Source organism: Taurulus bubalis (genome assembly GCF_910589615.1).
Source record: "Taurulus bubalis genome assembly, chromosome: 10".
NCBI lineage: Eukaryota > Metazoa > Chordata > Actinopteri > Perciformes > Cottidae > Taurulus > Taurulus bubalis.
Window position 1 is genome coordinate 11,717,183 of NC_136598.1, and position 14,367 is coordinate 11,731,549.

General features: G+C 43.9%; 3 protein-coding genes across 3 annotated transcripts; all 3 read right to left on the bottom strand.

The window, feature by feature from the left end:
* Window positions 1–1,405: 1,405 nt before the first annotated feature.
* LOC306742371 (claudin-3-like) lies at window positions 1,406–2,053 on the bottom strand (the record flags this gene model as incomplete). The annotated part of the gene is made up of 1 exon (XM_079224740.1): window positions 1,406–2,053. One exon carries the CDS (start codon window positions 2,051–2,053, stop codon window positions 1,406–1,408), a length of 648 nt encoding a protein of 215 aa, XP_079080866.1.
* A 2,619-nt stretch (window positions 2,054–4,672) lies between these two features.
* LOC306742370 (claudin-4-like) lies at window positions 4,673–5,332 on the bottom strand (the record flags this gene model as incomplete). Its single annotated transcript, XM_079224739.1, has 1 exon — window positions 4,673–5,332. The coding sequence occupies one exon, from the start codon at window positions 5,330–5,332 to the stop codon at window positions 4,673–4,675; it is 660 nt and encodes a 219-aa protein (XP_079080865.1).
* Window positions 5,333–8,416: 3,084 nt separating this feature from the next.
* Window positions 8,417–9,085, bottom strand: LOC306742369 (claudin-4; the record flags this gene model as incomplete). Its single annotated transcript, XM_079224738.1, has 1 exon — window positions 8,417–9,085. The coding sequence occupies one exon, from the start codon at window positions 9,083–9,085 to the stop codon at window positions 8,417–8,419; it is 669 nt and encodes a 222-aa protein (XP_079080864.1).
* Window positions 9,086–14,367: the final 5,282 nt, after the last annotated feature.

Here is a 14,367-nt window from a genome sequence, read left to right on the forward strand (position 1 = left end):
CATGTGTTTTTGAAACTAGACTGCTGAAAGGCTTGACTCGTGTCTACCACGGAAACTGGCTGATTAAATGTGCTCAAGTCTAGATATCTGTGCTCTGCTTTGATGCATGTCATCGTTACGTAGAGATCACAAAGGTGACAGGGGAAGATTGAAGCCCTCTGGGAAACCCCCTGTATGCTTCAATGGACGCAGAGAAAAAAGAATACAGAGTACTTTCACAAGGCACTTTTCATTTAACAAGTGGATCTTGTTCAATGGCCAAAAGTAGAAGTCTGTGGTGATACGGTGCAGCTCCCACAAATTAGTAATCGCATAAGTATTTAGAAGTGTGTTGGAAAGAACTATGCAAGCTCAGCCAAGCAACCAAAGATAACTTAAGTCTGCGAGGGTAAGAAAACGGATAAATCATGCCTGTGGAATGACTCCACTTCTCTGTGCTCACACTTCTCACCTCTGCCCGTTAACTGATCCTGTGGCTAATTGTTTAGAGCGTGTGCGGTTAAGTTGCCGGTTGCGGGTAACGTAGCTCCAGGGATTGAATGTCAGTACTCTTACGAAGGCACCTGGATAGAGCCACTTCGTCAGTTTTTTAGTCGCCGGTTTACCGAGTCATGCTGTTACAAACTCTTGAAAGGAGCGTGGCCTTCAGAAGATGCAAATTCAAAACTGATTTATGTTTGAAATGAAACAAGATAGGCAGTATCTTAAAAAAGTGGTCATGTTTATTTAAAAAAAAAAAAAACACTTGTCGGATACATGTACTGCAGTTGTATATAACACACAAATATCATGACTGTTTTGGATGAACCCAGGTGTGTTTGTGCTCCCTGTGACCCTCCCGCCCCCATCACCTCCATCACCACAATGCACTAAAGAATGCATTGAATACAGTCATCATTTGCCTTGACAGTTACAGGTGAATAGCGATACGCTTACTGCAGTATTTACACACAACACCCAATCTCGTTGATGACTCGGTCGTACCATTTAACACATCCAATTCCTCCATTTTCTACACAGCAGTGCCTTTTTATGAAGGTGACACATGTAGTCATGGCATTTTTGTGCCTTTTGTGCCATTTTTTAAACATTAAGATTCCAGGACTGTATAAAAAGTCTATGATTTTGTATTGATTGTGACATTAACATTTAGCGAGCACTAAGAACATCATTTTTTTTGCCTTTTTTTTGTTTTGAAACATGATTATGGGAGATTTTCTCTCCAAAGTCCTTTGTGTGGATTTTCTCTTTCCAAAGTCATAGCTACCTAACATTAAAGGCAGAATCGAACACATCCTTCATTACGGAGTCTCCTTGTTCCCTTGAGCTCTTTTCCTCAGTACACCCTCAGTTTGGTTTGGAGCGGCGGTTTGAGACTCAAGTTATTTTCCTCTTGGATCGTCCTTCATACGTAGTCTTTCCTTTCTAACCCTGGGCCACCTGCGGACCGCGGGGCAGAGTAAGCCATTCGTGAAGGGTTGTACCTGGTCTCACGCGGCGGGCAGGAGCAGCAGAGCAGTCCACCACCAAGAATCAGGAGGGCAGCTGCCGCCCAGCCGATGTACAGAGCGGCCCCCAGCTCCCTCCGCTGAGCGTCAGTGAGCAAAGGGTTGTAGAAGTCCCTGATTATAGTGTTGGCCGACCAAGAGACAGGAATGAGCTGCATGACCCCGGCAACGATGAAAAAGACCCCAGAGATGATCATCACTTTGGACTTGGATGCCTCATCGTCGATGCAGTTGGTGCATTTGGCCCCAGCGATGGAGATTAGCACTGCCACGATAGATAACAGGATGGAGATGACGGTGAGGGCGCGGGCAGCTTGGAGGTCCTGGGAGAGGGCGAGCATGGAGTCATAGACCTTACACTGCATCTGGCCCGTGCTCTGGACCACGCAGGTCATCCACAGGCCCTCCCAGATGATCTGAGCGGTCACGATGTTGCTGCCGATGAAGGCCGTCACCCTCCACATGGGGAGGGCGCACGCCAAGATGGCGATAATCCATCCCAAAATGCACAGGGCGATGCCTATCAACTCCAGCCCTATAGACATACTGAAACGTCTTCCTCTTCTGCTGCTGAATGTGTGTCACACCTGAGAGGAGATCACAGAAGAAAGTAAATCTGCAAAGATGATCTTGAAAGAGTCAACCAGAGATCCAACTAGTAATCAAGATGATTTCAGGCCTCACATCTGTGAGTGTGTGGAGTTCTGTTGCCTCAGCTTCACCAGTATCCTTTATAAGGCATATCAGGTGGAGGGGAGGAGTCCTCGAAGGAGCTGACATCACCGAAGGGGGAGGAAGTACCTGGACACATTCTGCTATCGGCTTACATGGCCAGCTTCACAATGGGCCTGGCCACAAAGAGGCCTTTCACAGCTGAAAGGGCATGCTACTGTTGCATGTGTTGAATAAACAGTTCCAAGCTGGATTTAGGCTTAATGTATGATTCAAAATAAAAGTTTATTTATTTATTTCATGGACATATGAAAGGTAAAAAAGATTGATTTGTTTGCTGTAAAACAAACTATTTTCTTTATCTTGCTGACCAGAATCTGTGTGGAACATTTATGCTTTATCAAAAATGAGCGCATTCAATAATCACTGAAAACGTTTTCAGTAACTCAGAGATCACTTCCTCATAATTAGTCGTCCAGATTGTCTCTGCAGGTTTGATGATGTTGCTTTAAAAAATAAAATGGCTAATAAATGAATAATGCCTGACCTTTGTTCACCAGTAACACCCTCTGGACCTTTTTATCATCAGTGTAGTGAAAACCTCCAAAACACCAGCCCTTCAGCGTGCTTTTAGCTTGCAGTTTTATTTTAGAAAGCATACAAAGAAGTAGTAAAAAGCTCGTATATGACCAATAAGTGCTGGACCACAATATTTGACTATTTGCTTATTAGTTCATTGGGTAGGTATTCGGTTTTCAATTTCTGTGTCGGATATTCTTTTTAGTAAATAATGTTAACCCCTTGGAGTTACAAACACGCATAAAAAAATGGAAAATAAAAATCTAAATACTGAAGAACAATACTGTAGAATGACTGAAAGGGATGATTGGATGAGTAGAAACCTCCGGAGTGCTGCATCACGCCGACCACTGGCAAAGAGGCGGTGCTTAATGCCTGGAGACGCTGCTGTTTAGGGGTACTTGATGTAGAGGTTCGTCGACACTTGCACACACACAGAGGGTTGAAGAGAGGAGACTCTGAGCGCAGACAGAGCTATGAGTGCATCGTCCACTTGTGGGCACGTTCACTTCTCCCATTGGAGTTAAAGGACTTGCAATCTAGTCTCCACAGCGGGGCGGTGCAACGCCGAGACCCACGTGACACAGAAACAGGAAGCCGAACCTCAGTGGGCGTCTCTGTTCTGACATTAACATTGGTTACTATATGTTTGGCTACTATCTGCACAAAACAATCGGGAACGCTCTGAAAAACAACGCTGTGTGCAGCGCTTCTTCTCTTAGCGGTCCCACATACGCTCTCCTCACTGAACAAATGAAAAAAGAATGCTGTCCGGAAACTGAACCCTTAAACTTTACGGATCCCAACTCTTTGAGTATCAAATGTAACATGAAAATCAGGGCTACAATAATATATAATCCTCATGTACAATCTCTAAACACAACTCAAACAATAAATAAGATTAGGGTATAGAGTTATGGTTAGGGCTTAAAGGGCTACGGCCCACCTTTAACTTGGAGTTACGAGGCTTTCACCTGACAACAGTGTTATGTTTGATGGGCCTTAATGACTCTGCAGAATGCCCTTGAAATTCTTCGGGCCTGGGACTGTCTCCCTAGAACCCCCCCTCCCATTTAGTGTTGACAGTCTCTCCCCCTCTGACATGAAACAGGTCCATTGTTTGAGAAGGCAGCTCAGATAGTTGAGTGTGGGGAAGCTGACAAAGTAGCGGTTCTTGTTATCATAAAGCCAACAGACATGTGGGAGACAGCCAGGTGGGTGCTGTGATAGAGACTCCCAGTCGTCAGCCTAATGGCTGGGTGTGCAGGGTGTGTCAGACGATCCCATTGCACCTGTTTTACGTAATCTATTTTTGTTAAGTACTGTTCCAATTTCTCTATGGGTGTTTGTTATGTTATAAAAAGTATAGCCAAATGTACAACCTACAATGACCTGAAAGGCCCATCAAAATAAAAGCAATGGACACAATGAGTCAACCTGAGTGCTTTTTATATTATTTATATTAATATTTTATATGATCTTTCAAATACCCAATGTTTCACCTTCTCAGCTTAAAAAATGATGATGAAACAGACAGCCTAGTAAAAAAACAAGGCCTTTTTAATGAAAAAAATCTTATCTTAGACAACTTAGACAAAACATTTCAGATGATCTGATTTACAAATTCAACAATTATTGTCACACAGCACACCACATCACTAACATATGGTCGTTAGCATCAGTGCTTCTAGCAGCCTTAAAGTTACACACAAAATATTTAACATAGGAAAACAAGTTTGACTTGGGCTCTGTTGTTCTAAAGGGCATACATTATATGGCGGCATGGATATTGAAGTTTTCTCCATCGCAGCGTGAAGCAAGATATGTTATAAGAAAGATGACTGTCCTCTCCAGTTCTCTCTGAGCAGTCTTTTCCACGATGGCTAAAGGGTAGGAAGAGAGCAGATGCAAGCTCAGACATAGTCTCTCCTATCGTAACCACTTGGGGCGACCGACCGAGTTTGTTGGGAGTACATCATCTTTGATGGAGGCCCGTACCTTTTCTCAGGTTGCGGGGGGCAACTGGAGCAGAGAATGCCGCCGCCAATGAGCAGAAATGAGGCTGCAGCCCAGCCCAGGTACAGAGCCGCACCAATCTCCCTCTTCTGGGTCTCGGGTATGATCGGACTGTAGAACTCCATGATGATGGTATGCGCAGACCACGACACAGGAATCAGCTGGGTCACGGAAGCCAGGATGAAGGCCACCCCAGCGGCTATCATCACCCGGGCCTTGGCCGACTCCTCGTCCACACAGTTAGTGCATTTCGCCCCCATCATGGCCACCATGACTCCCACGATGCCCACCAAGATAGAGATGATGGTGAGGGCGCGGGCGGCCTGGAGATCTGCGCTTAGTGCCAACATGGAGTCGTGGATTTTACACTGCATCTGACCCGTGCTCTGGACCACGCAGTTCATCCAGATGCCTTCCCAGGTGGTCTGCGCCGTCACGATGTTCACCCCGATGAAGGCTGACACTCTCCACATGGGCAAGGCGCAGGATACAATGGCCGAGATCCATCCCAGGATACCCAGAGTCACTCCAAGTATCTCCAGTCCCACTGAAGGCATGTCTGAGCTCTGTGTGAGACAAAGTGCACAGAGGTCTTTTCTCTTTAAGTCTTCAGGAGCAGGTTGAATGAGTATTCCCAGGAGCGCTGATTCCTCATATAAGCAGCAGATTTATTTAGCGCAGAAGGTGGAGCCACTTGGTTATTGGCCACAGAAGAGTTCAAATCGCCCAGTCGTGGTATGTGAACGACCTCGGCTTAATCATCCACCTTCCTCGCCCCGGTAGCTCTCCCCCATATTTGGGTGAGGGGAGAGTAAACAGAGTATCTGTTCTAAGGTGGAGTAGTTAAAGAATGACAGACATGGTATAGAACGGAGGATGAATGATTGAAAGTGGAAGGCACAAATCAACTCCCGTTGGTTTTCTCATTGTACTCCTCTCTGACAAATGAGTCAGTTAAGAATTCTGAATTGAATCCTGACAAGAAATATTGCATCATTTTATGGTTTGTGTTATTAACAACTCGGACGTGGGAACAAATTGATCATGCTCGTTCTTTAGAAACCAGTGGGAGTACTCTGATTATCTGAAGAGTGTTTTTGTAACTGCCCGGTGAGAGCCTCTGTATCCTTCAAATTCATTCGATAAAATGATGATGATGTTTACATTTACTGTAACCATCATCATTTACCATAATTTAAAATAATTTCATCCCGAAACCACAAGATGATTCAATAATGCGTAAGGATGTTGGGCGTGAATGCTGCTACGTGATGCTAAAAACAGAACTTTCCCCAGCTGCCTCGGGTGATCATGGGATGTTAATAACTGAGACCAAGTGCAGGAACTGCAATACAAACGAGACAAAACCCCTCTGAACATACAGCATCTGCACGTGAAAGGCTCACAGGAATATAATTTATGGACAGCGTCTGCATTTCTTTGAGGACATAGACAGGTTTCCAGAGATGATTCTAGAGAGTGGGTCAGACAATTTGTCTGTGTGCCTGTGCAACAAGGGGGGTCTTATCAGTGACCTTGCTCTGAAGGTCGCAGTGCATCATGGGATTCCACCTCAATTTAACATTTGCTCATGCCACGGAAAACTACCCTCCTCCGTGCACACTCAGACCTCCAGGAGTTTGACCAGGACCCCTCATCACACTCTCAATCTAAACAGCACCTCTACCAATTTATAGTCTGATTGCGCAAAATCCACACACATTATTTAAAAACCCACCTATTTTTAGGCGTCTGCTTGAAAAGTGCATACCCAAACTAAAAAGGGTGTATCTCTGCAACCACTAGGGCTTTTTGTTTTAAATAATGTTTTGTTTTTGAATAATGTTGGTGTTATAATAAAAGGTAGACATGTGCAATTTTGTTCAGATAAATATCAGTCTATATGTTACTGGTTAAGAGAAATTAAAAGGTTTCAGTTCCAAAAAAGCACTTTCAGGATAATTATTTCTTTGAAATGATGCAGCTGTAAGGTCTAACTCTAACCCAAATCATAACACAATATGTGAACATCTTCTCTGTATACTTTGACAAAGTGAAGCAGAACAACGTTAGAGAGGGTTTTAGTTCAGAAAATTCAGGCGAGGTCTCATTGGGGCCCATTGGGGCACATTTTAATGCTATTTGAGGGATTGGTTTAGATTTGGTTAAGAAGTGTCTCATGGTGGTCATGAGGTAATGTGCTCACATTTACGCACGCCTTGCTTGCAAAGCTAATGTCAGCGTTTGTGGTTGCTTTTCGTTGGAACTCCTGTGACGTGGGAGCTAGTGGGACTGGGCTGTTGCACTTTCCCGTAACACATGACTGCACAGATGGGCTCAGTTACACATTCCTGTCAGCAGGATCTGTGGTCACTCACAGACCCTGCTGACAGGAGTTTAACAGAGGGAGTTTAAGGGATATTTAGAAGCCTCTCCTTTTCGATCAATAACCTTATTTCTCAAGCCAAAGCAAGTTAAGAAAGCAAGGAATTATTTTTATGTTTATCTTTGTTTCTCGAACTTTCATCGCTTTGGTATTGCTGGTAAATTGCCATGGAAGCTTGTATGTCTTCTATACATTGTAGTATGTTCTAAAATGGTTCTGAATGAGATTTTGGGAAGTCTCAAAAGGAGGCTTTGTCCTGTTGGCTCTACTGCTCTGTTGACAGATTGACATGCAGATTGAAAATGTAGAAGTGTTGTTCAGGGACGAAGCCCTGAGGAGTAGCACAGGCTTGTAAAAGAACACAACACATTTAGGTGACCCTGAATGCAGCACTGTTGAGGTGTTAGCAACTTTCTACAACAAATCCAAAGGAATTTTACTAATTTATTTTTCTTCAAGTATCTTCTTTTGTTTTGTCATTTAGATTTTTTTAAATGTTCATTAACTCTTTGAGACTTTCGATGCACTTTCAATACAGTGAATCCAACCTGACTAAAGTAAACAGTGGGAAGGCGTCTGATCAATAGGGTCTTTGTGGCTCAGTTACAGTGCAGGTTGCATACTCCAGCAGAAGGAAACTTTTATCTCCGCCTCGGTTTCGCTCTCGCAAATAGAGGACGGGCTACAATAGAAGGGGAAGCATAAGGTGCTCCTCGGAAACAAGCCACCCATTGTTCATTCATTTGCATTTAAATAAAATACCTAATTTTGCCGTGGAACTTCTTATAGGTCAGACTCTGATCTACAGCTGGCATCCGCCCTAAATAACGCATGCAGGCAGAGTTGTCATGTTACTAATGTTAATTTAACAGTTAATTCCTGACTCTTAGGCATGAAAGAGGAACAAAGTTAATCTTCACCATGAAAACCATGAAGTTTTGCTCTTTTGTTTGTAACATTGCATAAAACTTGCTTTAATCAGAAGTAAATTGCACAGGAATTGTGTATTTATTTAATATAAGACACCATCTTAATGTTTCTTGGGGAAAAAAAAGCTTGTAAAAATCTACAAGTAAAATTAAAAGCAATCGAAGATGCCCATCACTACAGAAACACATCATGAAGCATGCATCAGTGATTTTAAACCTAATGTCATACTTTATGTCCAAATCCACGATGCTGCATTAACATCTATGCCACCAAACATCCACCTGCTGTGCACACACCGGTCATCGTATCTTCACATGTCACATGTTCAAACATAGTCTCTTCTGGGGTATCCATTCACTGACATGATCTTGACAGCCGAGTAGTCCGCCTGGGGGGCCACGGAGCCGCCACCGCTCAGTGCGGTAGCCGGCGTGGGCGGGCAGGAGCAACATAGCAGGGCTCCCCCGAGTATGAGGAGGCAGGAGGAAGCCCAGCCAAAGTACAGAGCATTCCCAAACTCCCTCTTCCCCGTCTCCTGCAGCAGCGGGTCGTAGAAGCCCAGGACGATGGCGTGCGCCGTCCAGGACACAGCCACCAGCAGCAGCAGTCCGGCCACCGCGAAGGTCACTCCGGCGGTCACCACAAGCCGTGGCTTGCTGCTCACGTTGCGGCTGCAGTTGGTGCACTTGGCGCCGGCCACCGACAGTCCGATGCCCGCGATGCACAGCACCATGGAGACGATGACCAGAGCGCGAGCTGCTTGCAGGTCCACCGGCAGCCCCAGCATGGAGTCGTGCACCCTGCAGTGCATCTGGCCCGTGCTCTGCACAGAGCAGTTCATCCACAGGCCTTCCCAGATCACCTGGGAGATGACGATGTTCTGACCGATGTAGGCGGCTACCCGCCACATGGGCAGGCCGCAGGTCACCATCACCCCCAGCCAGCCGGCCACGGCCAGGATCATCCCGAGGATCTCCAAGCCTGCGGAGTACATAGTCGGAGCCGGGGATGAAGAAGGAGCTGAACAAGACTCTTTTTCCAGGGCTCTGTGGGATAGAAGCCCCCTCTGTGTCCGCAGGCTCAACCCTCCCGAGATGAAGGCGATATCGGATCTCGTTGGCTCAACGTCCTATAAGACTTTTTTAGTGAGAGGGAGAAACAGATTCTACCTTCTTTATACAGCTTAGACGACTGAAGGTGGAGTCAGCTTAAGGTGGCATCATGTTTACCCTCAAACTACGCGTGCAAATGGCAATGGTTTCACATTATTTCAACTGAAATTGTTGTCACATGGGAAAACCATGAGTATTCTTTCTGAAAAAAACTATATAATGATGTACTTGTAGAGACTTTGGATGCCAGTAAAGAATAACATGTAATGGATTCTGGAGGATGATGTCTTAAATCACATTTACAGAATAAATGCTAACAGCAACCATTTAGTCAGTTCTGATTATATTACATAAGTATGTTTGTACCAGCATTCCATTTTAAGTCTTTTAGATGTGAGTATATGTGTATGTGACAACCTTGAGGAACATTGCTGAATCACTATCTGAATGCAACAATGACAGACCCTGTTTTTGGCTGGTCAGATACATAATCCCTCCTGGGAGAAACACACACACACACACACACACACACACACACACACACACACACACACACACACACACACACACACACACACACACACACACACACTGGGTTTGAGTTAACAGGCCTCATTGTCAGTGGGTATGTTCGAGGCGTTGTCCTTTAAAATGGAGGATATATGATAAAATATAAAAAAATACACAGAGAATATCATCCCGAAAGTATTATTACCGGACATAAAGCAGATGGTACTCTTTTAAATCTCCATGTGTCATAAGATTTGAAACCATAAACTTAATGGTAGGTCTGTGTAAAATGTTTTTGGGAACCTCAGAGGATAGAGAGAGAAGTCAATCTAACAAAAACTCTAAATTACTATGATTTTACATTGTATATTTTCAATTACTGTTATATCCTTAGCTGAAAATGCATCATCCGTTGTGCAACATGTGCTGAACACCAAATGAATAAAAGAATACCTCACAGGTGGGGCTATCAGGGTCTCTTGTTGTTCAACAGACAACAGGACCGTTGAGGTCGGCGGACAGTCGAGCTCTGTGTCATTACAGGCTTTCCTCTAATTAACAGAGGTCACTTGGGGTCAGCGGTCATGACTATCTCTGTTATCTTGTGGTTAACCCCCTTCACAGACATGTACACACACACACACACACACACTCACTCACTCACATCCTCCCACACATCTGACTGTTAGCATCTGCACCATTTCAACTGGCAAAGGGATTTTGCATTATTGCAAAATAGGAAGGATGAACTTTAAAAAAATCATCAGCTTTGAATATTCTCAGTTTGTTCAAAGAATGTTTTTTTTTTAAACGTAATCTTCATCTCTGGTAATCCAGTTTCAAAGTCGAAAGTGCCTTTTTTTTAACCCCCCCCCAAAAAAAAATCAATCAAGGCAGGATGGGTGTGTGCGTGTGGCGCCCCAGTTGTCTGCAGCTCTGTATGGCACTACCTTCAAAGTCCGCCCACTGTTTAGCGGCCCAATCAAATGCAAAGGAGTCAATTTGAATCTGTCTTGTAACTAGGGATGCCCCCCCCCGATACCCGGTTCTAAACGGGAACCGATAAGACAGTAGTAAAAACCCAGAGTGCCGATAAGGTCCAGAGTTAACGGATGTGCTATCTCCACGGAAAAAAAACAGCTTCTCTCTGTTTCTGTTTCTTTGCATGAGCGGATGAGTATAGCTTCACTCTAGCACTCACACCGACTCCTGCTCAGTACAGTGTGAACTGTTACCCAGTTTATTGTCAAAGGCAATAAGGTGACCCTTTCTCAACAGTGGAGTAAAAGGGATTTAGGTAACAATTATGAAGTTGTTTGATACATAGTTATTCATAAAGCCTAGTTTATGGTTCTCCGTCACGTCGTGACGCCGTCGTTAAGCATTCGAAGTTCTGCGTCGAGGGACCATGTTGCTCTGCAATTAACCGCCATGCCGCCAGGGGTGTGTGTCTGTGTGGCTGTGTGGTTTCCGGGGTTATAGCCGAATTCCGGTCACAGTAAACAATGGCGACCAAGTTAGAACCGCTGCATTAAAGTTGGAGCTCATCAATATTGAAGAGCAAATGCTTATATTGCAAATGTTGAAGCGCAGGCGACAGAGAAGACGTTTGCGGAGGTGGTCTGTACGACCACTAAACCGGTCAAGGCTGGGAAAAAGCAACTGCCTGAGCGGACCAATCACAGCGCTTGCGGTCCGCGTCAACGCGACGCGTAGTTAGGATTTTTTGGAGGTGCGCGTCAGGCTACGGCGTAGGGGTCTGCGTCGACGGCGTAGGTACGGCGTCGACCTGACGGAGAACCATAAACTAGGCTTAAGGGGAGCAGCTGTGTTTTTATAAGTTGGTGTTATAACTCATAACCCAAACCTATAACAACACAGACCAGCAGCTTCAAAATAACAGTAGTTTATGACAAAAACAATAGTACTAGTATTGATAAATTCCTAACAATACACATCCCTACTTGTAGCCAGGCGGCAACCTCCGGTTCTTTAAGTGTCTTAAAATTTGCATTTTCTCCACTGACCAGCAGGGGGCGACTTCTCTGGTTGCAAAACAAAGTTTCGTTGTATAGAAGTCTATGGACCCGTACTTGTACAGCGCTTTTCTAGTCTTCCGACCACTCAAAGCGCTTTAACACTACATGACATCATTCACAGATTGTTGTTATCATCATCTGGTTTGGATTTGCAGCTGTCTCTGTGCAAGGAGTGTTCAATATGAGGGACGTTTTTGTTTGTGTCTCTTGGAAGCTCTGACGGCCAGCAGTCGGGAAACGGCGTGCAACTGCGTAGATCCCCAGAAAAAGTCAGATCAAATCAGATTCTGCTTGATTCATAACAGCAGACGTGATTGGCTGATGCATCCAGGAAGCTACTCGGTGGAGGGAGAGACAGTACTGTGTTTTTTAATCTTCCTGCAGGATCAGTTAAGTAACACCAACACCCTGATTACAAGTTTTCCCACAACGTATCTAAATACATGGACTGAACCAAAAACGATAAAACATGACATCATTCACCCATTCACACACTGATGAGAGGAGCTAACATGCAAGGGGCCACATCAGGATTATCAACCATTCATACACTGTAGGCGCAGCTACGGGAGCAATTTAGGGTTAAGTGTCTTGCTCAAGGACACATCGACATGGGTTAGCACAGCCGGGGATCAAGCCGCCGGTCCTCTGATTGAAGGACGACCCTGCTCACCACTGAGCCACAGTCACTCTATGAGAAAATAACTTCTCTCTTGATTTATTCCCTCAGTAAACATTGTAAACATGAGTTTATGTCTCAATCTCTGGTTTCAAGTATTCTTCAATACAGCATGATGTTCATTTAGTAAATTATGCTCCATTTAGAGTCAAACAGACCATAAAGCAGGGTATGCTTTAGGGCGGGCTTATGTGATTGACAGGTCCCTGCCACTACCAGAGCAGCATACGGGCGTCTCTACGTCGCTCCTCCACATTCCAGATATGGTAACTTCGATTCATTGGTTGCAAAAACAAACAACATGGCAACGACCGTAATCCAAGATGAAAATGGCGAAATCGTCAAACTGGAGTCTTCATAACATCAGTCCACAAACCAACAGGTTACATCAAAATGATTACATCCACTTCTTATATACAGACTATGGTTGTAATTGTACGCTGCTGAAATATTCCGTTTCACTGGGGAATACGTCACATTAGAGAAGCTGTAGACGATCTAAGTTCTGTTTCAGTGGGATATGAAGACTTAAGTCACACATTTGTTCACATGAGGGCAGACTTTGGACACTTTATTTTAAGATAGAGCATGTGCATTATACAGTAAGTGTATGTTTTAACAGGCAGAGGGAGCCACTGTTGCGTTCTCCCTGTGTTGTAGTAATTACAGTATGTTTGTCTGGAAACACCATTCATTAGAATCTAAGCTGTTTAGTCACATGTGATAGTGGATACATTACTGATTCGCAGATCATTTCTAAAAAAGAAGATTTTTTTTGGTTGGCTCTTTTTAAATCTTCTTCATTGTACTTTATGTGGGAGCTTATCCTGATTATACTGGAGTTTATTTTATTTAATTTGAATGATTTTCATTTTGAATTAGCTTTATTAAAATTGTTCATTATCCGTTTTTATATCGTGATTTTATAAAAAAAAAGTTTAACTAGTTGCCTTGCATTGAGCACTTTGCAATTGTGTTTTCAAAAGTGCTCTATAAATTATGTTTCTGGTTCTATAGATGTGAGAAAAGACAGTTTGTTGTTATCATCATCTGGTTTGGATTTGCAGCTGTCTCTGTGCAAGGAGTGTTCAGTATGAGGGACGTCCAAGAATCAAATGTTTGTGTCTCTTGGAAGCTCTGACGGCCAGCAGTCGGGGAACGGCGTGCAACTGCGTAGATCCCCAGAAAAAGTCAGATCAAACCAGATTCTGCTTGATTCATAACAGCAGACTTGATTGGCTGATGCATCCAGGAAGCCACTCGGTGGAGGGAGAGACAGGACTGTGTTTTTTAATCTTCCTGCAGGATCAGTTAAGTAACACCAACACCCTGATTACAAGTTTCCCCACAACGTATCTAAATACATGGACTGAACCAAAAACGATAAAACATGCATAACTGATACAAAACCGCCACTCTTTTCCGTACTGTCGCAATAAACAACTCACCGTTATGCAACATATACAAATAATTCACACGCGGAGCAAGTTGAGTTGGTTACTCTGTAACATACGGAATATGACTTGAAACTAGAATCTGTCTGAGGCAAGGGTATGTGCTCCGATGGACAATCAATGACTTTAGTTTAAAAAACACGCTGGCTTATTTTAAAAAGGCCGAACAATACCTCACTCAATCGGACGCACAGAGACTGATTCACATTTTAGTTTGGTCTTGTCACGACTTTTGCAATTCTCTTTTCACCGACTCACTTTTGGGGTTTCAGGTTTCTTGATTTGCGTACGATGGTCCAGTTTTTAGCCAGATTTACGTTAAAATCTATATAAATTCAACAAAAGCATAACCTTTTCTTTGTAAAACCTTCCTAGTGATGACTTTATGTAAAGCAGATACTTTAAAAAAAAATCTTATAAAATCCCATTCCTGCAAAATCATGCATTCAATTTTGAATAAACCAGCTGGTTTCCTTCCACTG